At 42.5% G+C, this 24,859-nt stretch overlaps 1 protein-coding gene and 1 long non-coding RNA gene across 5 annotated transcripts in view; one reads left to right on the forward strand and one right to left on the reverse strand.

Annotated features, from left to right (window-relative positions):
- Window positions 1-33: 33 nt before the first annotated feature.
- On the forward strand, window positions 34-5,738 carry LOC146435570 (uncharacterized). The gene is made up of 2 exons (XR_014853010.1): window positions 34-3,347; window positions 3,829-5,738. It is a non-coding gene; the product is annotated as an uncharacterized LOC146435570 (long non-coding RNA).
- Window positions 5,739-5,953: 215 nt separating this feature from the next.
- Window positions 5,954-24,859, reverse strand: part of JMJD1C (jumonji domain containing 1C) — a 158,660-nt gene continuing 139,754 nt past the window's right edge. For all 4 annotated transcript variants that reach the window (XM_085064255.1, XM_085064258.1, XM_085064256.1 and 1 more), the window contains 14 exons: window positions 24,162-24,314; window positions 21,286-21,375; window positions 19,875-20,002; window positions 19,480-19,693; window positions 18,770-18,981; window positions 18,228-18,506; window positions 17,767-17,935; window positions 17,274-17,364; window positions 17,037-17,167; window positions 15,802-15,924; window positions 14,626-14,765; window positions 12,530-12,706; window positions 7,191-7,322; window positions 5,954-6,856 (listed from right to left, as the gene is read on the reverse strand). In XM_085064255.1, coding sequence (XP_084920381.1) covers window positions 6,767-6,856; window positions 7,191-7,322; window positions 12,530-12,706; window positions 14,626-14,765; window positions 15,802-15,924; window positions 17,037-17,167; window positions 17,274-17,364; window positions 17,767-17,935; window positions 18,228-18,506; window positions 18,770-18,981; window positions 19,480-19,693; window positions 19,875-20,002; window positions 21,286-21,375; window positions 24,162-24,314 — 2,129 coding nt within the window. In that variant the 3' untranslated portion in view covers window positions 5,954-6,766. The remainder of the gene's footprint in view (window positions 6,857-7,190; window positions 7,323-12,529; window positions 12,707-14,625; window positions 14,766-15,801; window positions 15,925-17,036; window positions 17,168-17,273; window positions 17,365-17,766; window positions 17,936-18,227; window positions 18,507-18,769; window positions 18,982-19,479; window positions 19,694-19,874; window positions 20,003-21,285; window positions 21,376-24,161; window positions 24,315-24,859) is intronic.

Genomic DNA, 24,859 nt, shown 5'->3' on the forward strand with positions numbered 1-24,859 from the left:
TTGGGCCAATCAAAACCACTACACACCCCTGAAGGCACTGGGTGTGACAGGGCCCTGCTCACCCCCTGAAAGTGCCAGGTCCAAGCAGGGCCGTGCAGCCTCCTCACTCCCAGCCCTGCCAGCATGGCTCAGCCCTGCCCTGGAGCCCAGCTGGGGCTTTCCCGAGGGGTGTTTCAGTGTGTAGTGGAAGCATTAATTACCTTCAGCTGTTACCAATTAGTAAAGTGTTCAGTATTGCAAGCTACACCATTTTAAGTTATTCTTATGCTTTTAAAAGGTAAGCTTGCTTTCTAAGAGTGCATTTTTCTTCCAGAATAGAGTTGGAAGTGCAGCAAGAACACCTTACTGCTGTGCAAACTCTCCCTTACCTCTGTATACCTGGTGTCTTCTGTGCTTGAAGGAGCTTAGGGACTGCAGGTTAGAAAAAGTCTTTGGAAACAGAGGTAAGACAAGTTCATTAGAGGAGGTGCTGAATTGTAGCTGGAATCTAATCTTGCTGGGGAAATAAAAAAGTTATTTTTCAGTTGGAGCAGTTGAGCAAATAGCCCCATCCAGCTAGGATGAGGTGACATGTGCCAGGACAGCCACAGCTCACTCACGAAAGGGCAAGTCCCAGTCTCTGCTGGCCCCTGCCTGGCTGACTATTCCAGGTAACAAGGCAGAGGAGCATGGTGTTTCCAGTCATATGAGTAAAACAAAGAAAATAGCATGTGCTTATAAGGTGCAAGTAAAATTATTTAAGCAGCTACCTCATGGCACTGATAACTCAGGGCGGTTAACTACAAAAACACTTTTAGGTGGTGACTGCCAATGGCAGCTATAGGAGAAGGAAGCAAGTTTTAGCTCAGTTGAAGTCAGGATTCTTGAGAGGGTGGGAATTGCAAACTCTACCTTTTTGTTTTTAAGACTAAAATGTCCTTTTATGTATAGCTGCATAAAAACCACCAGATGTGAAGGAAGCGGCTTCTCTGTGGGAAGGATGGCCAGCTAGGGACAAAACTCCACACTGCCATTTTTGAAAGTGGTGTTAAAACTTCTCTCTCTCCTGCAATGCAAATGTTTGTTTGTTCTTGCAGTCTGCCTACTCAACACATGACTGCTGCTGAATCGCAATTCCAGGCGGTAAGGCTAACCACGAGAGTATTCCACTCCCCTGAGTGATGCTGAATTTTTTAAGTAAGGAGTTCTTCAGTTTGAGTCCAGAGCTAAGTAATTACTCAGTGCATTCGAAGAAAGGTAGGTTGTACAGAGAATACTCACCACTAGAGGACAGGTTTTACAGATACATAGCGATAAACCTAAGGAAATCCTTCTCCCATGGTTGTCAGCAATTAATTCATGCCCTAACAATTAAGAACTGGTTTAAGTTATTACTGCCTTCCGCCCCTGCCGAGCAGGGTGTGGCCGGGCGCGGTTCCGTGGGGCTCCAGCCGGTGTCCGGTGTGTCCGGCCGGATGGCAGCCCTGCTCGCCGTAGCCTTTGGCTGCCGCCGACCGCCACCTGGTGGGAACCCGGCGCCCTGCTCGGGCTCTGCGGAGCCGCGGGGAGCTGCTTCCCTCTGGCCTGGCCTCGCTCCTGCCACCGCCGAACCGGTGGGTCATTCCCCGCCTGCAGAGGGTAAGGGAGAGGTGCGGTGCGGCAGTGCGGAAGGTGACCGATGTTCAGAGAGCTGTAGCAGCAACAAGGAAGTGGTAATGCACCACTGGTCACACAGCATATCACCAAAGCCTGGCATGGGACACGGAAACATTCCCATGGATGGCGAGTCTGGGCTGCATTGTTTTATAATGGACAGAATTTTAAAATTCTGTGGTCCATAATTTCAAAGTGTCTCACCAAGAACCAATTTTAAATACACATCCAGACACTGACTTCTATTCATAGACTTTGCTATAACCACAGAAACCACCCTTGTCTTGGCACACAGAAATACTGGCCCTGCTGAATATTGCCAGCATATGCTATGCCGAAAGAAACTGTAATTATCCAATCTCTGGCTGTATCACCACAGAAAGAGAAACCAAAGAAAGGCAACTGGGAAGCAATGTGGAGTCTCTTGAGAATAAAATCTGCAGACTTCACACTAGCTGCTACTTAAAATGATGGCTAAAACCAAAATACAAAAGTGTTGGGGTTTACATTTTGCTTTTATATACAGAGAAAAAACGATCTTGTGACTACTTCCTCTGAGATTATTTCCATCTTCAGGAACTCTGGTCGTGAACTCCTACTCTACTCTTAGCAACAGCTCTTCAGCCATCTGCAATTCCTGTTGACCTGCTTTCAGTGGCAGGAGCTGCACCTCATCCAGACTCCCTTTTCCACAAAAGGTTGGGCCAGATGATCTTTTGAGACCCCTTCCAATCCAGCTCTATACATGAAGAAGAGTAAGTACAGCCACAACAGCTAATAACATCCTGTACTGAGCTGGACTAAAAGGGCAGCAGAAAACAAAATCAAACAGTTCCAAAAGCAATCAGAGCAGTGGTGTGGCTGCCACAAGCCAGGTATAGGCTGGACATTATTTGCCATACCTTCCTGCCAGAGTATGAGGACTGTGGAGTTCAATTGTGTAAAAAGTTCATTGTTCCCTAAAGAATCAGGAGCTTTGGTGTTTTTTTCCTCCACCTCCTTTCTGTCCCATGTTTGTTTTACCAGAAGCAATCTCAACTTACTCAGGGTTTTTGTCTTGTAATCATTTGAAGTGTTCCCTCAGGCCTATTTGCTGCAGTACTTAAGGTATTATTGAGATCAAACAATATGAAATCTTTAGAGCTGTGAAAATACAGGATTTCCTGCCTCAGAGCTACTAAACCCTACTCACTATTTTCACTAAGGTAGCACAGAGCTACAATAAAACTGCATGCCCAGGGACTGGAAAAGGAAACAGGCACCTGGGACAAGAATATATAGTCTTGGTATGGTTGGAAGGTACCAGAAATACTCACTTTGAAACAACAGCACAAATCCTTCAGTCTACCACTCACCTTTAAAAAGGCCCATGTTTGAAATGCAGCTATTTGTGCACAACACATCAGGTAAATCACATCTTCATTTTGCTGTGAAGCAAGATTTTCCTACCAGCTATTTATAGATGGCAACTTCCTTTTCAAAACCGATGAGAACAAATGAAAAAGTACAGAGGTTCGTTTGTGTGCACTGCTGACGCCACAGGGCATTTGCTCCTTGGGCAGTTTCCTGCTGAGATGGGAAGAAAGGAAAATGGTGGTGGCCAGTGCATCTGAGGACCCCCCACACCACTGCGTGCTGCACCGCCTGCCGGGGCACACAGACCATGGGAACACCACGCGGGAAGGAGACACGGCATGCCGGCCAACAAAGCACAGGTCAGAGTGGGGAGAGCAGGAGTGCAGAGCAGAGCAGAGCAGAGCTGACACTGTTGGAGGCAGAGCTAGGGGGTTAGCAGGGGAAAGCACAGCAAAGCCCCAGTCCAGGAGTCTCAACAGGGAGAGGCAGCTCCTCCAGCACGGATGTGGGGGAGAGCACAAACATCCTGCTCTGGAAAGCAGCAGAATGGGCAATGGTGGCTGTGGAAGGAGGAAGGAAGGGAAATTCCCAGTTACAGGCACAGGGCAGGGAAGGCTGTCAGCTGTGAGAGCAGGAGAGGGAGACAGGATGTCACGGGAGAGGGTACAAACAAAATTACCACCTACTGAAAAGGTCAGAGAGCATGAGAATGTAGTGCTGATCAGATGGGGGCTGACCTACACACAGAGATCTGAGCAACTTGCATGAAGCTGGGGGAGCAGAATAAATAGATTTGCAAGTCTGACTGTTCTAAACCCCTACATCTGACCTCCGCAACAGAGACCACCATTTCCCTGCCAGCAATTCCACAAATTTCTGTTTCTGCTAAACCATAAAAGCAGCAGCCATCTGTGCTGAAATACTTCAGGTTATCGCAGCCCTGCTTCGTTCTTTGCTTATCACTTCTTCATTAGGTACCTCTGCAGCTGCAACAGGAAGAAAATTGCCGTGGCTGTTTACAGCAGTGCTGAGGATGGAGATGATAAGGAGCTGGAGAAAAAGAAGGGGTGTGGGGAGCAGGGCTCACAGTTTTGATTACTCTTGAGATGTGATCTTGAAAAGGATGGAAAGGAAAGAGTAGGAAGAGTTTCATGGAAAGCAAAACAGATGAAGACAGACAGAGCTTGGTCTCAACAGGAAGGTGGCAAAAGATGACACACATATTGTCATATTGTTCTAGCAGTTGACAGCATTCCTGAACTCACACAGCTTCAGCTGATCTCTCTGTATACTTTTGACTCTATTAAATAGTTGAGATTGCACAGCAGAAAACCCCCTGAAGAGTCTTCAGCAAAGAAGATGGGAAAAACATGTCCAGTAACACCTCACAGAACTGGTCAAGAGGGAAAAGCTAACCTGAAAACCAAACACCTCCCACAGCCCCCTCTCTGGTGTCAGACATCAGCTATGAACACCTCAGGTCTCACTCACAGCCATAAGCACACCACCAGGCTGACTTCCTGCTCCCATTTCCTGCAGGGGAACAGGGAGCTCAGCTTCATTGTGACAGAGCCAGAAACCTTAAGGTACTGAGTAAGCAGAATGTGCTACACCAAGTACTTCAGAGAGTTTTCTGGTGTCTTTTAGCAGTATTTGGTGTACCTGTGAGCTTTAACAACTTCTGTCACTGTTCAGTGACTCCTCCAGTTCTCCATAAGGAGGCAAGAACATCTTCAGCCTGACAGGCCTTGAAGGTCTCTGAGCACTCTGGGGTGGCAGGGGCAGCTGTCAGTGCTCCAGGAGGGCCCAAAGGGAGGGACCAAAGCTCAGACCTCGAGGCACAGCAGGAAACCCATGGCTTTAGCCAGGGCAGACATGGCAATATGACACTTTGGGATGGGGGGACACCCAGGGGACGACACCAACCCCTGCCCTCCCCCTCAGCTGCCAAGACACACCAGACCAGCACAAGGGGCGAGCAGTGATGGCAGCCATGGCCCAGGCCCAACAACTGCTCTTGGGCAGAAGAAACAAGGGGGGATTTGATTCTACGGCAGGAGTGATCATTTCAGCAGCCCCCAGAAATTTCACATCTGTTACAAGTGCCTCACGAAAACCCACCTGGGGAAGGAAATACTTAAATATTCACATATCCTGAACTTAGAAAAAATTATGTCCAACTAGATTCCACTTTTCATTAAGTAAATGTACACTGGTAGGTCCTGCACTTTCAGCCAATGCTCTAATGCTGCAGGGAAGAATAGAGACGATAATGGATGGAACAGGGTACAAAGCTAAGAATCAACTGCCAAGTACAGCAACATTAACCCCATGGTATTTCTCTGCAAGTTGACAAATTCCAAGTTTCCAAGCCAACTAAATAAAGAACTTGGCCTCTGGAACGAGAAACTGCTTTTGTGTTTCTTAATTTTAAAGGTAGCTCACACGGGGTTTGGGGGTTTTTGGTGACCCCAAAACCCATCAGATGATGTCAGACTAGTAGCACTAACCAGGCTCATTACTGTAACCAGACTCATTACTATCCCTTTTTGGATGCCTCACGAGCTGGTCAGTGGCTCTGCCTAACATTTGATATAAATCTAAATATGTGAATAGTTTCAGTAACTTAAATCAAAGTACACTTTTTGTGAAGCTTTTCAAACTCACTCCAAAACCTGGAATTCCACTCAACTGTCTCACATTTATCATTATTAAATAAAAACACATAAAAATATATTTCTAAAACATCCCTTATTTTCTGGTGTTACTTTAAATATTAAAGGCAAGTTGTTATGAAATACTCATTCTATAGAAACGCCCTTCCCCTTGCCCCGGAGCAAGTGCTGATTGCTGAAGGGAAGGCAAAGGGCTGAGGGGCAGGAGCTCCTGCCCGCAGTGCCGCCCGCGGCCCCCAGAGGGCAGCACTTGGCTGTCAGCAGCGGGACAAACAAACCACACCACAAAGTCTGACAAAGTCATTTTAATGGAAAATGTAAAACCCCTTTCAACTTCAATGTACAAAGCATGTGTAACACTTGCACTTTTAACAAATTAAAGCAAGCCAATGTCTTAAAAAAATACATCATTGAATGTATATATGTATATATTTACATAGCATATTAAGTTTAATATTTAAGCTTTAAAAGTTCACATAAATTTTACCAAAATGAGACAATTTTTAAATAAATTACACCTTTTGAAAACGTTTAATTGTACACTGAATAGCTTCAATAAAATACTGAAGTGTCTGTATTTCATATCTACTTTATATACTTTATATTTTACAAAGTTTACAGTTATTTGGCAGTAATTTTCAGATTATGACATGACTGCTGTGCGGACTCAGCAAGATCCCAAATGCAGGCAATAGCTGGTGTTTGTGTCCTACTCTCACAGTAACTGTCTCAATGTAGTGAAAAATATCTGAATTATTTTAGCAAACTGTACAAGTCACATTTACATTTGATCAACAATATAGCATAGAATTTTGTCGTTTTTTCCAAAAATAAATACATCATCTTAAATCTTTGACATTTCACAAACTTCATGTACATTATAATACAGACAGCAGAACGCTGCTCAACTGTTTGCAAGTGGAACATGGAATCACAGTGGCTGTGATATGAAGCTTTACTGTCGCAGTGTCATTAACAAGTAAATACGATGACCGTGTTTTCTTGGCACTGATGGTTTGTGAAGCTTAAATTAGTGTGCATACCGTTCACAGAGCAGGGGGAATAACCTCTGCGTGATGCTAACTCCAAAAAGCAGAGCGTGCTCAGTTCTCATCCATATCTTCCAATTCACCTTCGTGAATCTTCAAAGCTCTCACCATTTCTTTGACCGCGTGATACAAGATATTTTTAACCTGCAAGAGAATTGGATGTATTTTAGTAAGGCCTACAACTGAGGAGCTCTGCAAAGTTTAGGGCTGAGCCCTAAGCACAGTGGATGAAAAAAAAGAAAGGCTTCATCAAGCCCGTGCAAAACAGAACAGCTTTTTACACATTTTAAAATGTAATGTGAAATAAAACCAGCAACTCAAGGGAGAGTCATTTACAGCCCTGGCATTCATGCTGCTGCTCATTGTTATTCTGTGTGAACAGCAGCGAGGAAGTAGCTCCACGCACTGCTCGGCATTTCAATGAGCCTGAGCACACCCTGCCTTCCCAGCCGCTTCCAGAGCAGCATTCATTTCCTACCTGCAGTTTATCATCGTAATTGATTTCTTCCTTTGACAGCCTCAGCTCCTGCGTTAAGTGAAATGACTGTACAAGATGTTCTGGAGACACAAAGTCTTCAGTTACTTGAACGCAGCTGTGAAAATTCTGCACCTATCCAAAATAACAAGAAGAGACTGAAAATTAGTATTTGGTGGTGTTCTTTGGCAGAAGTATCTGAGAAAAGAGTAGGTCTTGGGATCCCTTAACCACAGCCTTATCAGACCAAAGGGCATCTTTACAGGTAGGGAGCAATTAAGTGCAGTTGACTTATCTAAGTTGGCTTCTGGCAAAAGGCACTCTTTGAACACTGCACAGCTGCCTGTGCGCCGGCGCTTCCCGCAGTTGGCTCGGCATTAATTCCACACTGCTGTGTTACTCCTCCCTTCACCAGCTGCACGGCTGCTGCTGCGACAGCCTCGCCAGCACTGCGCAGGCGCTGCATCTGCCAACCCACCCGGGAGCAGCCCTGTCCTGCAGGACTCGGCTCCTCCGGCCACGCACACACACGCTGCAAGCTGGCACCTTCATGGAAAAGGAATTGCCAGTGGAAATATTTCAAAGAAACAAAAAAGCCATGTACAAAGAAAGGGAGAGGCTGAGATGTGGGGAAAAAAAGCACTTTCTTCGTTCTCTAAACATTTCTTCTAACTGATGTAAAGTAACAACTGAGGAACAGATGCCATCTCCTGCCACCCAGGTTATAGCTGGAGGACAGGGGAAAGGAAAAATGCTTCCAGGCTGTGACCCGACCACCAACGCTTGCTTGCTCCCTTCAGTAACATACAGCATTGAGTTTTTACCCCTGAACCCTTACAAATTACACTCTAATTTGTAATTCAGCATGTCAAAATCCTTGTTTTCCCAAACTCCAACAGCTCCTCACAAAAGTTGTGCAACATCAATTCAAATTCCCAAAGCCTGGGGGTGTGGAGGCAGAGCTTGGGCCATACCAGCAAACACCCCATCCCACCCTGCTCAGGACTGATGGACAGCTGCATATTTTAAAGTCAAACCTAGCAAAATCTAGTTCTTAAATGCACACTCTAAAATTTCCATTATGGCACCTGACATTCAAATAAACCACTGGGACCCACATGGTTGAGGAGTTAATTTAAAAGTTAAGTTTCTTCTTCAAAACCTCTGCCTAAGTCTGATTTCACATAGCAGCTCCCCCCCAAATCTGAAATCCCGGCAGGTAACCCCCAGCTCTGCACTCATGTTGCACACGAGGTTTCTGCAGGTTCATCGTCACCAAGGACAAAGCACTGCTGGTCCCACCTGAGAATTAATCAAAACAGAAGTCATTCTGGAGACAAGGAGGTTTGTTGACGCCACACAATTTGCAAGCAGCAGAAAGCCAGGAGCAAGGCAGCAGCTGCAGAAGTGCCACCGTGAGACTCCTACCAGCACTCAGACAATTTCCTGTAGCTTGGGCTGAGATGCCTCTGCATCGTACAGCCAGCAGCTCCAGCCCCCTCCCCTCCCTCACAGGATTCTCACCTCTTTCAAGCCTCTACCTGCCCTTGTTCTCCTTGCCAGCCCATGCAAATCCCCCATCACTGATTCACTTTCTCCTCACTGAGACAACACTTTACTGACTCCCTATCCCTCCATGGCAGAATATGGAATATTTGTTTCCCTCAGACCTTTCATTCTGCTGTGCCTTAAGCTTCCTTCCCTTCCTTCCAGGGCCTGTCTTATCCGTGTGAAAATTTGTGGGGACGGATTTTACCCAGCTGGTCTGGTACTTAACATGGGAATGCCCTGCTGACAGCCCCCAGGCAGTTCTATTTATAATATTTATAATACAAGCTGATGCAGTGACACACACACATAAAAACGTTTAGCAACAATTCCCCTGAGGTTTGTGGGGCGAGGAGTGCAGCACTCCCACGCCTGTGCCACTTCCAGCTGAACTGAGAACAGCTTCACACCCAGCCCACGCACAGCAGAGGTTTTCCAGCAGGGCCCAGGAGGTGGCTGCGGTGTTGGAAAAGCCTCAGCCCTGGGCTGACAGGGCAAGGTGAATGGGCAGGGAGGAAAGGGCCACCCAGCCATCCTGAGGGCTGCAGGATCAGCACTTCCTGCAAGGCTGAGCTCCTGGAGCTCTGCACATCCAACAGCCAGACCTTTACCCTACATCCTCATCGGAACATCGCCAGCATGTCGCATTACCTCCAGTATGTTATTTTACAACATATAATCCTGCTGTTAAATCAAGATAATACCACTATAAAAAACATTATAATAACTTGTTCCACTATGAACAAGTTTTGCAGGGAGCCTGAACACCACATTTCAATCACTGACTCCAGGATTTCTAGCTTTTGATTTTTAGCTAAATATTTTGCCAATTTGGAGCTACCACATTAAAACCAGGGAGGCCATCCCTAGAGATGTCTGTGATACAGCTCAACCCACAGTGGAGCAGCAGAAAGAGTGACTCTGAAAAGAACAGCATGACACCCTTTTTTAGCTGGGGAAGTTCCAAGGAGAGCTCCCTGTTACAAGTGACACAGAGGGAACAAGGCCCAGCCATTAGCAAGGCAGGAACACTGCTGAGCTCCCAACTTGTACAGCCAAGAAAAAAGGAGATGCCCCTCAGGGAGCATTCAGAGGTGACCTGTCCAATGCTGTATCTATTCCTGGATTCTCCTCCCGAGAGAGCAATTCCCTCCTTAAGAGGAACTGACAATGCTACCCTGCCCGTCACAGCTCACAGGAGAGGCTCTCCCTCCCGTCTCTCCTGGGAACAGTCTGACTTTGCCTGCTGCAGTCATCACAAAAGGGATGTGACTGCTGTCTGCAAGTACACAGGGAGGGGGAGAAACCTGGGAAGCAAGAGGAATGCTTTATGCTACCATGGAATGTTAAGAATAAGTTACTTTAAAAACCAGACATGAATTCACAGAACTGAGGGTGGGACAATATACAGAAGAATTACACACAACTTCTCCCATGTTAGAGCAGTAAATTCTAGACAAGCACGTCAGAAGCAGCAGTGTGCCAACAATCTTCCCTGGCTCCAGAATGGAAGTGTCAGAGCTACACTATGCAGTGACCACAGGCAGCCAGGCTCCCTAACTCCAGCCCTCAGTCTGATTTCCTCTGCTCCACAACATTACTCACGAGCAAACAAAAATAAAGATGCTAATTTACCACCTAATTTAGTATCAACTCTCACCCAGTTTTAAAGATGCATGATGTGCATGTAAATGTGAAACACTTAATGTGTAAACTTAAGGTGGTATGAATTCTTGTGCATACTTATTTTTCAGTTTTTAAATGTGCTTTGTATCTCTGAAGTGTTGGTGCTGATCCCTGAGGTCAGTATTTATGCATCTCTATAGAGAGAGCACTGTGCACATACATGAAAGAACACAATGCTTTTATTTCCTCCTACGTGGCAGATTCACAGGAACTTCTTACTGAAGATGAAAAGGTTCTCAGCTTCACCCACTAAGGTTTAAAAACACCACATTATTAACTCCTTGGTGCCAGAAGCTAGAACATTACCACTTCAAACACAATCTGCAGTTTAAAGCCAGGGAGATAAAGGTAAGAGTGGCCTTGTTTTTGGTCATTAAACATATGAACTGCAGGAAAGCCTGGAACAGTCCCACTACTTCATGTTTTATATTCTGTATGCCTTTATATAATGTAATGACACATGCTATATAAAACGAATTTCCCAGTACATCTGTTATTTTCCCTGGGTTCCCTTTCCACTCTTCTGTCTGGGATACATCTCTCTTGTTTCAAGACATCAGAATAAGTCTACTGGAGGATGCAGCCCATGACTCTGGGAGTGCCAACTGCTTTAGCCTAACAGGAGCCAAGAACAGCAGAATTGTCAGAAACATTGATGTGAAACAACATCAAGCCCTGAGTAGCAGTACAGGGGAAGGTAACCTACAGCCGCCCAGATTTGGGTCACCAGGGTTTGTTTGAGGTTGTTTGGGTGTTCTGTTTCCTGTGCCAGAACACGAATCCACACAGACCATCCAGAGCTATGTACCACCATGGCAAACCCACCCAAAAACTCCCTGGAATGAGGAGGAGTCTAGTCCAGGTAAGGTACTGGTTGCTTTCAATGCCCCACCAACAGACAACCAGAGAGAGAGCAGAGACAATAACTCCTGCCATCACTACACCCAAGTCAGTTTTTCACAGACAAAACTCCACTGCCCTGGCCACAGGGATATGGTGAGCCATTACTTCCTCTGTGCCACAGCTGGAAGCTGATCTGCACAGCAGAAACCAAATAGCATCTTCTTCAGAAAGGCCTGGCCTCACTTGAACCCACAGGGAGATCAATGCTAGATCCTCAACAGCGGGATGGTTTACATCCAACTGCAAGGTGGGGATGCTCCTCATTCCTAGATAGTCAGCGACCTTGTTAGTGGTGCTTGACAGCTGGCAAGACAGCAAGCCAGCAAGCTCCGTTTCCTGCTGAAGCAGGAAAAGGTTAATGGAGTGAAGAAAGAAATAAATCTAGAATGGCCCAAAAGTCTCATCTAAACAATTGAGCTTCCTTCCCCCTTCCACCAAGGAGCAGCAGTTTACAGACTGTGAGGAAAAAGGAAATACCAACAGGCAGTAACAAACCGTTTGTGCCAGGAGACAACTGAGGCTGACTGATGACAAATTCATCCTCTTTCTCCAGAACTGCCCCACTGGCAGTACTTTTCTTACCTAACTACGGATTAAATCAGCTCAGCTCTGCAAAGGTGGCATCACTCTTTCTCATGATAAGGAAAGCTGCTGAAAAGACAATGATGATTCCTTGTGATTGATGTACCTTCTGTGTTAAAAGGAACTTTAATGTGGCATGGGAAAACAACCAAGTATCTGATACAAGAACACCAGAACACCCACTACAATTCTACAGCTGAAGACAGAAACAACTGACATCCAGGTGTTTTTACCTGCTTAAGTTGCTCTCCCTGCCCCTCCTCGGTTAGGTTAACTTCTGGCTTAGAAGAAAAAAATTACTAACCTGACTGCCATAACTAGACTCAGTTTGTTTAGAAATTTGCTAAGGAAATGAAAAGCGGAAAACAATGGTTAATAATAGTCTGTTCATTTGTAATTGTAAAGCAAAAAAGGAACTAATACTTAAGGTATTCAATTTGCTGTACCTCAGTGAGCTACACCAGCAGATGTACCATAGTTTACATTCCCATATGCTAATAGTCACTAATAAGAAAATAAAATGTAATTGAGCACAGATATATCTATGTTTTTGGAGAAAAGTTCTTTCCCAGCAATAGTGCTATTTCATTCTGTGTGTCTAAATTTAAACCAAGGTACATTACCTGATGAAGTGCTCCTGCTGGCAAAATGATAGCATCACCAAGGAACTGAATAACTGTGCAGGTTTTTACTCCATATTCTTCAAAAAGTCTTTGGCGAAGTTTTTTGTTCACATACCAACTCTGATCACGGATTGGATCGTGCTCTGGTAAAACTTCTAGGCCTTGCTCCTTTGCTATCTGTAAGTACAGAAAAGATCCCACATCACTTCCAAAAGAACCAAACATTTTGCTGATAAATTGTAAGTATATCCACCTCACCAAGCAATGTCACTGAGTGCCCAATATCCAAACAAGAACTCTAGTCAGGGATTCAAAACAGCATCAAAGGGTCTGGGAAGTCTCACTGAAGACATCTGCAGCACTCCCACTCCAAAATGCAGAGCTTTAAAGAAGTCGGCACAATAATCTATTAATAAGCAACACGCTCTCCATGTGACTTCTTTCATCCAGAAAATAAAATCTGGGCTCAGGAGTTCCTATGCTGCCAATTTCTCAGGCTTATAGCCTTCAGTTTTGACACAGACATGCAACATCACTACCTTAGCCCAGAAAAAAGGCAGCAGATAAAGCCAAGGGTTGTATGGCCCTGGGAAACCTGCTCCAGGTGACTCTGCTTGAGCACAGGGCTGGACAGAGGAACCTCAAGGGGCTCCTTCCAACCTCAACCACACTGGGATAAGAAGCTGTTTTCCTACCATCCCATCCCTATGAAAGTACTCAGAAAAAATGACAAACATACAAAAATACTTCCTGACATTGGGAAACTTAACTGCACAACCCTTTCTCATCAAGTGAACCACAGGGTAACAAATATTACTCTTAATCAACTGCTACTAAATCAATCCTTGTGACTAGAAGAACATGACTAAATATAAAGAACACATATCCAATCCTCCTGACAAGAGTCAGGAAACAATTACCTCATTAAAAACATAGATTTTTTTTTTTAACTTGTATTTATTAAATAAATGTAATTACGTGATGCAGAGTTTCAAACTCTTCTTGAGTATTATCACCCTTCTTCTGTACTAACAAGATACTGAGATTTTATCTCTTATCAGCAGCAAAGCGGTCCCAACGCTTAGCCATCAATTAATCTCCAATTCAGTATTTCCCAAGTACCACCACCCCTAAAATACAGAGTGGTAACACAATTAATTTGGGATACCAGGGCAAGCTGTGGCAGGAAATGACAAACTACTTCTTTATGCAGCATCCTAAATGCTTCTGGTTTAAACCTGCTGCTCAGTTTTCAAAGCTATTCCCAGTAGTTTCACAAATGCTCTGAGAGAGGAAATGCTGATACCCATTATGTCCACCTATTCCTCTGCATTCATGACTTTGTTCACAATTCTCTTTTTCAAACTGAAAAGCCACCATCCAACTTATGAGCACCTACTTCTTGAACTAACAAGTCTTGCTGTATAATTCATAATCTCCTGGAATTAGCTTTGTTTTATTTACCAGTGCTCATTTTCCCCCACAGTTCAGCCTGCCAAAGAATAAATGTTTGAGTCACTGGAGGACAGCTGCGCTGGTACAGAAACACTGCTGTATTGTCCAAGGAAATCTTCACTGCTAAATTTCTTAGGCTTTCCCTGCTAACAGTAGAGCCCTTGGCCTCAAGTTGTTTTTTTTTTTGTCCCACTGCTCCCACCTTCACTAGGAGCCCAGGCATGTTCCTTGAGCTGATTTGGGGAAGATTGGTGGCCAGTGGGTGGCAAGGTCAGGGGTTTGGCATGGGACAATTCACCAAAAATTCAGCAGCAACAGTAGAATAATGGATCAATGACACAAAAACATCATCCCAAAAATTATCTTTTGTATTTGAGCAGGACAAGAGTAGATCTCCATGCCTTCCTGAGCCTTCAGGGTATGGAGGCCACCTGTAACTCTTGCAAAGTATGTGTGTTACATATTTTATTTGCTAGTGGTGTAGCAGCTCAATTATACTTTATTTTATGTGCTCTAAAAAGGAAATAATTTTGCTTTCCTCCCTTCTCTAACACTGAGGTAGGGTTTGTGGTTTTTGCCAGCCCCCTTTGATTTACCAACTACTTAAGTGATATTTATAAATTATGTGCAATAAATCTAACCTTTTGCAGAAACTCTCTTATCTTGTCAGCATCTTTGCCAGCGTAAATGTGCCATAAAGCACCAGGCAATTCACTGGAATCTTTCAACCTCTTCCTTAAAAGGTCATCCAAATCTTCCTCCTCCAACTTCTTCAAAACTCCTAAGATTCAACAAAAATATTCTTTAAATATGAGAAAGAGAAAAAACTTTGAAATTACATACTTTCTTTTCAAATTTCTTGTGTGAGACTGAGCAGATAAAAGTTTGCTGAATACAACAGAAGCCATCACGTGATCTTTCTGTTCAGTGTTTGTAACTCATTACTAGAACATGAATGCCATGGATACCTTAAAAATGTTTAACTTTTTAACTTTTTCACGTTTCCTGAATTTGACAGAACACAATCTCCTACCTGAAATAAACAAGCAGGGCTGGTACCAAAAAATGAAAAGATGAAAAAAGTGCTTTCCTGCAGTCAGCACAAGCAGTGTTTAGCATGCTGTTGTTGCAGCCAGAGCACTCCCAGGATGCTCAAGTTTGCTGCCATTAACTCAGTGCATACACAAGTGAAAACAAAGCAAATAAAAGACAAACCTTACTGCAGCTCTATTAGTCACACCCAAAATCTACATTTGCTGATTATGGAATAAGAGGACAAAAGAAAAAGGGGAAAGAAACAAAACTATTTCAGTGATTTAAAGACTGTTTCACATAAGCAATAAACCTCACAGAGACGACTAACACACACCAATTTAAGCTCTCCAGTGCTGAAAAATTACATTACAGCCCAAATTCAATAGAGTAAGCACAGTGCATCCAGAAGCAGCAGAATAAACAGAAGGTCTGGCAAATATATCATCCTGACCTAATTGTTAGAATGAGCACAGCTTCTAGAGAAAATCCTTCATCCTGCACTTCCATTAGCTATGCCAGTCCCAGCACAGGAATGGTGCATCAATTATATGTAATGGCAAAAAAAGTGGAAAGAGTTTGAAATATCATTTCATAATTCATGAACTGCAGTGTATTTTATACAGAACTAATGTGTCTGCAAACCCTTGAAACAAAGACTCTCCCAGTTGTAAACAAGTACTTATGGATGTCTTTCATCACCTTCCGAAGAACAGCATCAATTTTAGAAGGGGGAGAACATTCAGTCCATCTACACCTCTTACAATGAGTGAGCTTCCCTTTACCTGATTTGGAAAGTACTCCATTTCCTTTGGCTATGCCAACATACACAAGGATGTTCACAACATCAGAAACTTCGATATGGAGATTTGTGGTTCCTATGTCATGGTCTTTAGTAGCAGCCACACCTGTGTTAAAAGATAAAATTAAGATTTGTTTGTATTGCATATTCAAATCAGAACATGCAACAACAGGGAAGAAATTTCTGAAGTATAGTAAGGACCACTGAGATAGACAAATTAAAAACATGCTTTTGGTTCACCTGCTAAATGTTACTTTTTAACAGAACGTTATAAGAAAATGTTACTTTTTAACAGTCCTTGAGATTCTCTCTTAGTCCAGGTACATCTCCCTACACAACATTTGTGTCAGAACAAAACATTTCAGCAGAATAGTCAAGAGACACTTCCCGACTTCTACGTTCCACTCCTCCTCAACCCTTCAGGTTGTTCAGGGCAAAATACAGGTACAACGAATACAACACGTTATCAAATCTGTCACTTTTATGTCTGGCTGTAAGCAGAGTTCTTGAACAAAATAACCCCCAAGTAAAGAGGAAAATTAATTTTAGAAGTGAAAACGGACATTCTGGAATGCTAAGCCTTAGAGCAGTGTTACCCTGGAGTGGCATTAACGACTCAGTTCTCAGAGCCAAACCTTTATCGCTGTTGTGTTGTTGATACATTTCTTACACAGGACATTTAAAAAACTTTTAAAATCAAAGCCATCATGTCACAAATTACCACTCATTTCTTGTCCTATTACAACAATTTGTAACACAGAATTGAACACAATTCTACGCAAAAGAAGGAGCAGACAGGAAGTGTCCGAGGGAATCAACCTTTTCTAAACAGGTTTTTGAGTGTACAGCACACAAAACATCTTATGAGAAATACGATGAGATTTAATTATGACCAGAATTATGAACACAACAATATTTCATGAAGTATTTTGTCACAGAGCATTACTAAAGACAGGTTCTATCTCTGTGTAGAAGCAGCTAACCATTTATATGCTTCAGAAGACTGTAATAGCATAAGAAAAGATAGAAAGAAATGGAGAAGCAAATAAACTCTGATGCCCCAGGTGCATGTACTGTTAATAGCCAAGTCATATTTCTCCTACATTTAGTGCACAATTATCCTTCAAGAAAGCTTGGCTTTCCATCAAGCATCGTAATGTGTGATATTCTACAGGTTTAAGGGAAGAGGTAACTGCTGCACTTGCAGGGCAAACTCACCATATGCACTGCATAGTCTGGGTCCCAAATCTGGACGGACAAAAAAACCCGGCAGATGTGAAGCCAAGTTTAGTTTTCCTTCTGGACTACAATATTCAGGCAAGGGTAAGCTTTTTAGTAAGTCTTCATATCTGAAGGAGAAAAAAAAGAGCATCATTGAATTTGTGCCATTACATAGAGAGAGAAAATAAAACATTAAGTTTCACTTAAGAACATCTAATATTAAACTCAAAATACCTTGCTGGCATCATAGCCTTGAAATCTTCACCAGAAGGCCAGTCTTTCAGTTTTAGTAGAGCTGTTTCCCCATTTTTTACTTTCTGCCGTTCTGTAAGCAACACAGGAGAAACTAAGAACTAATATACTGTAAATGTTTGACTTTATTCAACTAAAATATAAAAATTAATTCTAAACCTGCCAAGAATCAGAATTTCATGCTTAAAACATGGTAGGTAATTGCTTTCAAGACTCAAAAATGATACAAACCAAACTCAGCTAGTTAAATAAGGACACTTGTCTGGTTTCTCAGTCACACCTAGCTAGTTTAATAGTGTATCCTTAATTTTGCAAAAATACAAAATTCAAGTTCCCACCACGTTCTCTGGAAACACATTACCCAGAGCTTTCTTTTTAAAGTTTTTCAAAGCATCAAGATCCATAAAGACAATTATAAGATGCAGTTTCTAACGTTGATCAGAATCAATAGCATAACACATTTAAAGGAACATACTTGAAACATCTTCAAAACCATCCCAGAACTCCTTGACATTGGTGTTTGAAATGATACTGTCCTTGCAATTCAAGATATCAGCTTGCTGGTTTCCAAAATCCAGACTGATTGACTCAGCTTTCCACAGGCTGAAGTTCATTTTCTTATGCATACCGGACACCAAAACAGGCTGTAAAAAGTAAAATAAAATCATTTAAAAAGTTAATACTTATCCTTTCCCAAGTAAACATATTCTTTAACAGAACTGGAATACAAATGTGTCTGGAACACATTTATTTACTATCAGTGGTTAACTCAAGTTTTAACTACACAAGGTTCATGTGTGGGCTACACCTGACAAGCTTTTGCCCACTGCTAACACCACAGTTTTAAACCTGGAGTTAGGCATTTCTCTCCTTTAACACAATTCCCCAGAGCTCACGATGAGGTCACTTGACAGACCAACCTTGCTCAATACCTACCCTTCCTTGTTTCCAGCACTCTTTGAAGAGCTTCCAGTTGTTGCTGTTTTTATGGTCTCTGAGCCACAGAACATGCTTATCACAGATCCACGAATACTGAATATCACTGTACCGTTTACTGCAATCATCCTGAATACATTTTTTATCATCCTTTGGCTCATCTTTTACTTCAGATTTTACATTTATCTTTGGTGCTCTATTTGGTGGAATCTTGTTTTCTACTACTGAAGCAATTATATCGTCAAGAATGTTTGGCATAGTCCTTCCACTCTTGCCACTCTGTTAGAAAACAAATGTATGCTTAAACAATGTAAAAGCAACTTAATGCAATTCCTTTTAAAACAGAAAAACATTTTTGATATTGTATCAATTATCACCATATATAAAACCAAATAAAACGTTAATGTGTGCATATGAAGTTTTATTTAAAAATTAAGTATTTAAAGCAATACACCTATCAGACTGCTCCAACTACAACGTGCCCAAACAGACTGATATTTTCAAATCCTTAGAGAAAAACTGTTCATCTTGTAAACACTTACTGCTGTTCCTGTAGAGTAAACAGGAGCAAAAGCAATGCCAGCATCTGTAGAACCCAGACGCAGTTTGCCTGCTGTTGTAGTTAATAGATCTCGTAAGGTTGAGCCCTGCTCGTTGTTCTGGGATGAAGGAGGGGAACTTTTACAGTTTGGGGACTCCAAATTATCCTGGTCCTTCTCTTCCTTTGAGTGTTTTCCAGGACATTCTTTGTTCTCTAAAACAAAAATAATCATTATGAGTTTACAGTGTTGAATCATGATGCACACAGAGGAACAGCACCAGTATCCTGCATTTCCTAGTGGTGGTAACAGACTGTGCAGCACTAGTGCTTTATTCACCTGGAAACACTCCAGAGGATCAACCACATCCTTCAAAACACAGTCAAACAGTGTGACCAAGCAAAGGCCTTCCTCAGCATCTCAGACATGCAGCTGAGTGAGTACCTGTCTCGGGTGAGAGATGCTGTAGCTGGATGTAATTCCACAGCATACATGCATTTCACTAGCGGCTCTCCTGGGGAGGGATTATGATGCCACCAGGGAAAGACACTGCAGTTTGAAGGTGGGAATCAGTGGAGAAAAGAACACTGTCTTGTCTTTTTGTGAACAGCAAATGCTGTTTGTTTTTTTGTTTTTTTTTTAAACTGATTCAATTACATACCAGTATGCCCCCAAAATCATGGACATATGACATGACCGTTTCAAACATATACCTTTCTTTTCTTCTCTGGCTTTTTGCTCTGCAAGATCAGCCAACCAATGCAGTGGGGACTGGGATTCTGGCGGTGTTAACTTGCTGTCTGTGCTTACATCACTCCTTGGACTTGTGTTACCATTTGTCTCAGACTTTTGAGGAGTATTCTGCTGTTGAGACTCAGGCATGCACAGAGAAATTTTATTACTGTGGTTAAGGACATTCTGCAAAACCTGTAAAGAACAAATTTATTTTTAACTACATAGCTTCGCTTTAATGCATTTCAAAGACATGGCCAGCATTTAACCACCAAATCTGCAAACTAAAATGCAACCGGTACTATTGAAACACAAAAATCCACTAGGATCAGAACACTCGAACAAGATGCAATATATACACACATTTTAGACTCACCTGAGACACACCATTCATTGCAGGGAGCTTGCCAGTTTGCGTGCTCTGCTTGGTGGTGCACTGACAATGGGATTTAATTTCAAATTTTTCTCTAATATTGTGCATAGCATCTAAAAGATCTGTCAAAACTAGAAGACAATTAAGAAGAAAACCATCAGTAGCTGTCAATCATTCTGTGACCCTCTTTACAACATATACTTTAAACTATTAAAAATGCAGAATTTAACATTCAAAATGACTCTAAAATGACTGCCCAGTTTATTTTTAAGCATGTGCAGAGAGACATTCAATTAAATAATTGCACACTACTCTTCTGAATAATCTAACCTTCACTCTGCATTCCCACTGCATGGCACACATCAAGCAAGCCATTAATTATTTACTCCTCATTGTTGAATGGGTATATCATTGCCCCATTTAATAAAACCATCAGCTACAGACTGAAGTGAGCCATGTCTTGACAAAAAAATTAGTATGTGACCATGTAAATGAAGGCTTGTTTGGTAATGGGTATGCACAGAAGAACAAAACTGAGGTTAAGTAGGCAGTCTTCACTGTGCTGTTTCCAGATGAGTGGTTCACTTTCACAATTTAAAATTAAAACCAGTTTCAGTCTAGAACCTGTTCTGGGGAATGTCAAAATTTGAATTTGTTATGGATTCTACCCAACCTTCATTTCTACCTGAACTAACATGTAACAACCCATAAAATAATGACTGGTTCTGTGTTTCCAGCTTAAAATAACCTGGGAATTTACTTAATACATTTAAGGGCACATTTCAGTTTTCTATTTTCTGGTCTACATCAATGCTGCCAGAAATTTCAAGTAAACTTGTGCTAACAACCACTATACCACACCTAACGGTACTGCTTCAGAAAACTTACTTGGTTGTGAGCAGAATTCTGAACCTAGCTGGGTTTATGATTCCTGCTTAGTTTCACAATTATCATGAGCTCCTTCAGTGCATTTCGCTCAATTAGATGTCCAACCAAAACCTTTTCTTTTCTGGGTGTGGGACAGACTACAGGGAAAAACAAGTCCCCAGAAATTCACTGCCGCAGTGGTACTATTTTGTCTTTTAACGGTTAAGGTCAGATTTATTAAGTACATTCCTATTGTTTTATTCTGCTCTGAAAAGGTACAAATCCCTCACAAAAAACACCCTCAATTTCTTTACCACCTGTCCCTAAAACTCCTTTACACATCTGTCAGCACACTCCTCTTGTTCTCATCATCATCTGTGCCCAGTGCTAGTAACTGCCCAGAACCACTAACGTTCTTGCAATGACTTAGAGTTAACTCAATTCCCAGGTTTTTAAATGGAACGTCAGAAGTTTCAAGAAACAATTCTGGCCCTTCTTCACAGAAAGACACAGGAAACAACATTTGCTTGTTCACATATGGTCTTACCAGAGCCTGGAATAATCTGTGTTGGCATCAGGTGCTTGTGATCATGAGGCTGTCCCTTCACACACTTCATCCAGGCGTACAACTCCTTATCTGCAAGATAGGATTGCCAGTGTTTCACTTCACTTATGGTGCACACAGGCAGAGCTAAGGTCTTGCTGACTGGTTTTGGTTAGAAACATGTCTCTGCACATATTAAGTCTTCTGTCTAGGTATCCTGCGTGACAAGGACTTGCATACAACAGCTACTTCTCACATTAAGGGAAAGAGAGTTTAACAATACCGAAACTGAAATAGCTGCATCTATAACATGGGCCTTTCCAAGTTTCAAAATATATTCCCTTTATCACATTTAGAGAGTTGTCAATTTAACACAGGCTGAAATCCTCTACAGTTGCCATTAAGGCCATGAGCCTCCCTTGATGAATCCTGCCATGGAAAAGAGACACAATTAAGCTGTGATTGTATGGTTCACCTAATTTGACACAATCCATGCTCCAACTGAAACTGTCTGTTTTCAACCAGAGCTGGCCAAACAAGCCAAAAAGATGAACTGCTAACCAAATCGTCTCTCTGATTCAGCCTACCATGCAGCTACACCAACGTTACTGGTGGCACAAAGGAGAGGAAATTGCATCACGGATTTGTGTCAGATTAAAGAAACCACAAAACCCTAAGTGTGTACGTACTGGCTGAAAACCATTTGTGCCAGCAGAGAGGGCCTTACTGGTAAGAGAGAGAGGCCTTCTATAAAGTTTAAGGAAGACTGTCCTAAAATATGCAGTGTAAAGAAAAGACACAAGAAGAATGAGAGCAAAAAATGCCTGGCCAAGCAACTAGTCACCAACATGCTACATGATTTTGGGGCAGAAAGAATGCAATTTCTCTCTAAATCCCCAGTCTTCTGTACTATCCACTGAACTGCCAATTTAAAGACATTTTTCCAAGCCTCTTACCAATTTGCTCAGCTCTAGCAATTTAAACAAAGGAACACACCAAAGGAAGCACTTAACACATTTAAAGCATTTTTTTTACACTGTAGTAGGTACACAATGTACCAAATGTTCCTTCAGAAAAATATTAGACTTGTAAGCTATTTTGTGGTTTTTGTAGCCTCTAAAACATCTAAATATCCAACTGGTCAGAAACATAAATAAATCAAGGTAACAAACCACTACGTATCTAGTTAATCTATTTTCTCACTGGAATGTCATAACATGGCATTCCACTTGATGGTGCCATGAACTATCTGAAGGTAACAATGGTTACACATTCATTCATTCGTGTAGTAAAGTAATAAGAGAAGTCATTGATAAGTATCTGAATCTGGAATATTCAAACCTCTAACATTCCTGCTGAGGCAGAGAAAAGCCAGGGGATTCTCTGTTACATTCAGCAACTGTAAAAACAGCTACCGGTTCCAGGAAAAATGGTGTAATATAAAGTGCTATTATATAGAGAAGGGTGGGTGGTTCTGAACATTTATTTAAGAGAGTGCCAAAGAAGCAATACAGTTCACATGACTCCTACAGCATCATTAGACATTAAGCCGCACTGAGGGAAGCTGTCGTACTTCTGCTTTCACAGGTAACACTGCAATCAACAGCAAGGAGAAAGTCCTCCCTGTTGGAAAACTCAAGAGAAGCCTCCTTCTTTATATTGCTTTTTTAAACTTCTAAGACGTTTTACTAAAACTTTCCTGGCTGGTTAAAACACACTATAAAAAGCCTCTGACTGTGTGTTCCCACCAGGGTAAATAACGTTCGGCTTGCATCCCAAGCCACGTCAGATGGATGCACTCACACATGCGCACACACAGGCTTCAGCCAGGGAAGAAATGCTGAAGCAGCCTCCAGCATTCAAGCATTAACAACTGTTCTCAGTGCTGGAAAATACTGACATTACCTCCCTAAAAACTTCACTGTAGGAGGCTTGTCACTGCAAGCCAGGGACAAAGTGGATGAGACTCTCCTTTTGGCAGAGTTTTGCCACCTAACAGTTAAACTTGATTTTACTAACGTTTCACATCTGTGACATTACGCTGCTATGACAAACATGGAACTGCTTTTCAAAACAGCATTATCCTTGAATCAGTTCCTGGCACAGCGTCTGACCACAGAACTGTGCCAGGGCACAATGCCTGCCTCCCAGGGAAGGCAATGCATTCCACCAAGCAGCCTGTGCACCAGTGTCACAGACGAGAGCTCAAAGCCCAAATCAATCTTCCAAGCCATTCCTCCTTTCAGTTGCAACCCAGCTGGGTCACCCAGTAATCAGAGGTTTGCAGGTCAGTCCTGTTGTACTTCTCTGCAGACTGAACTAGACATTTCCACTAAAGCACGGGATAAACCACATATATGTGTAGACTGATGGACTGTGAGACTTCCATTAACATTCATTTTAAATACTACCTGAAGTATTTTTCTCCATCTCTTTCTTTTTTATAATAAAACTATAAAACAGGATGATAAAGTCAGTATGACAAACCACTTCTGAAGGGAGGACTCCAGAAAGCATTCAAATCAAGGCGAGTCTTAACAGCAATGAGTTACCATAAAGAGGGAGGTGTGACTGAGCACTGGCCTCACAACTGGAGAACACGATTTAACCTCGAGGGGCAAGGCACAAGCAATCCACAACAATTCACACAAAAAGACTGAAAAGCGGACAAAGAATTAAATAGCCCCCACAGCAGTTGCTTTCTGAATGAATGATTCTACATCTACTGACAAAAAAGGAGGCGAAAAAGATCTAAGAGAAACCAATACACACAAGCAGTAATTTAACACTTTACAAAAAGACAGTTATAGTGGATCAGCAGCTCTGCAACAAATGAGAATAAACAGCCTATACAATACTCTAGTTCATAAAGAACTGACCTCTAGAACTTTTCCTTTCCTTTGCTTTGTAACAATCTAGGCAGACCACAAATCCACATTTTTGGCAGACCCAATGAATGTTAAATAATGTGGCTTCACATGCATCACACATCTCACGGACTCCTCTCACTGCTCTCTTCCATGCAATTTTGGCTGAAATACAAAATAAGCAGAATAAAAGGACTGAAATTTAAATGCAAAGCACAGAATGAACAGTCTTTATAGATGAAGCATTCATTAAGTTTCCCCTCAGACACAACTGGGTTTTGGGGGAGCAAAGTGATCTTTCATAAACAGGCCATCAACATCTACTCCTTTAGTTCCATTACACAGCACCCCACCCCTTCAACACTATCAACACATTATAAAGAAATAAAGCATTCAGAAAACACAGACTAAAGTCATACAGAAAAGATATTGTTGCAAGTATGAAGAACTTTTTTTAACATATGCTTTAATGCCATGCACTCAAGAGAGCTGGGGTTTTCACCTGACTGCCCAGGGGACATGTTTGATTGCAAAGGCAGCCAAACCAGTGAGCTGGACAGTTGAAGCTGGCAGGAGGGGAGGGAGGTGCCTGCTCAGGAGACCTGGCCTGGTATGTGTTTTCTGCCCCACTTCCTCCTCACATTGCCTGGAATTAGAAGGGCCACCAGCCTGTGCCCATCTGCCGTGGGCCAGAAGGACGGCCGTGGCTT

This window comes from Lichenostomus cassidix, chromosome 6, assembly GCF_008360975.1.
Source record: "Lichenostomus cassidix isolate B80296 chromosome 6, HeHo_3.0, whole genome shotgun sequence".
Lineage (NCBI taxonomy): Eukaryota > Metazoa > Chordata > Aves > Passeriformes > Meliphagidae > Lichenostomus > Lichenostomus cassidix.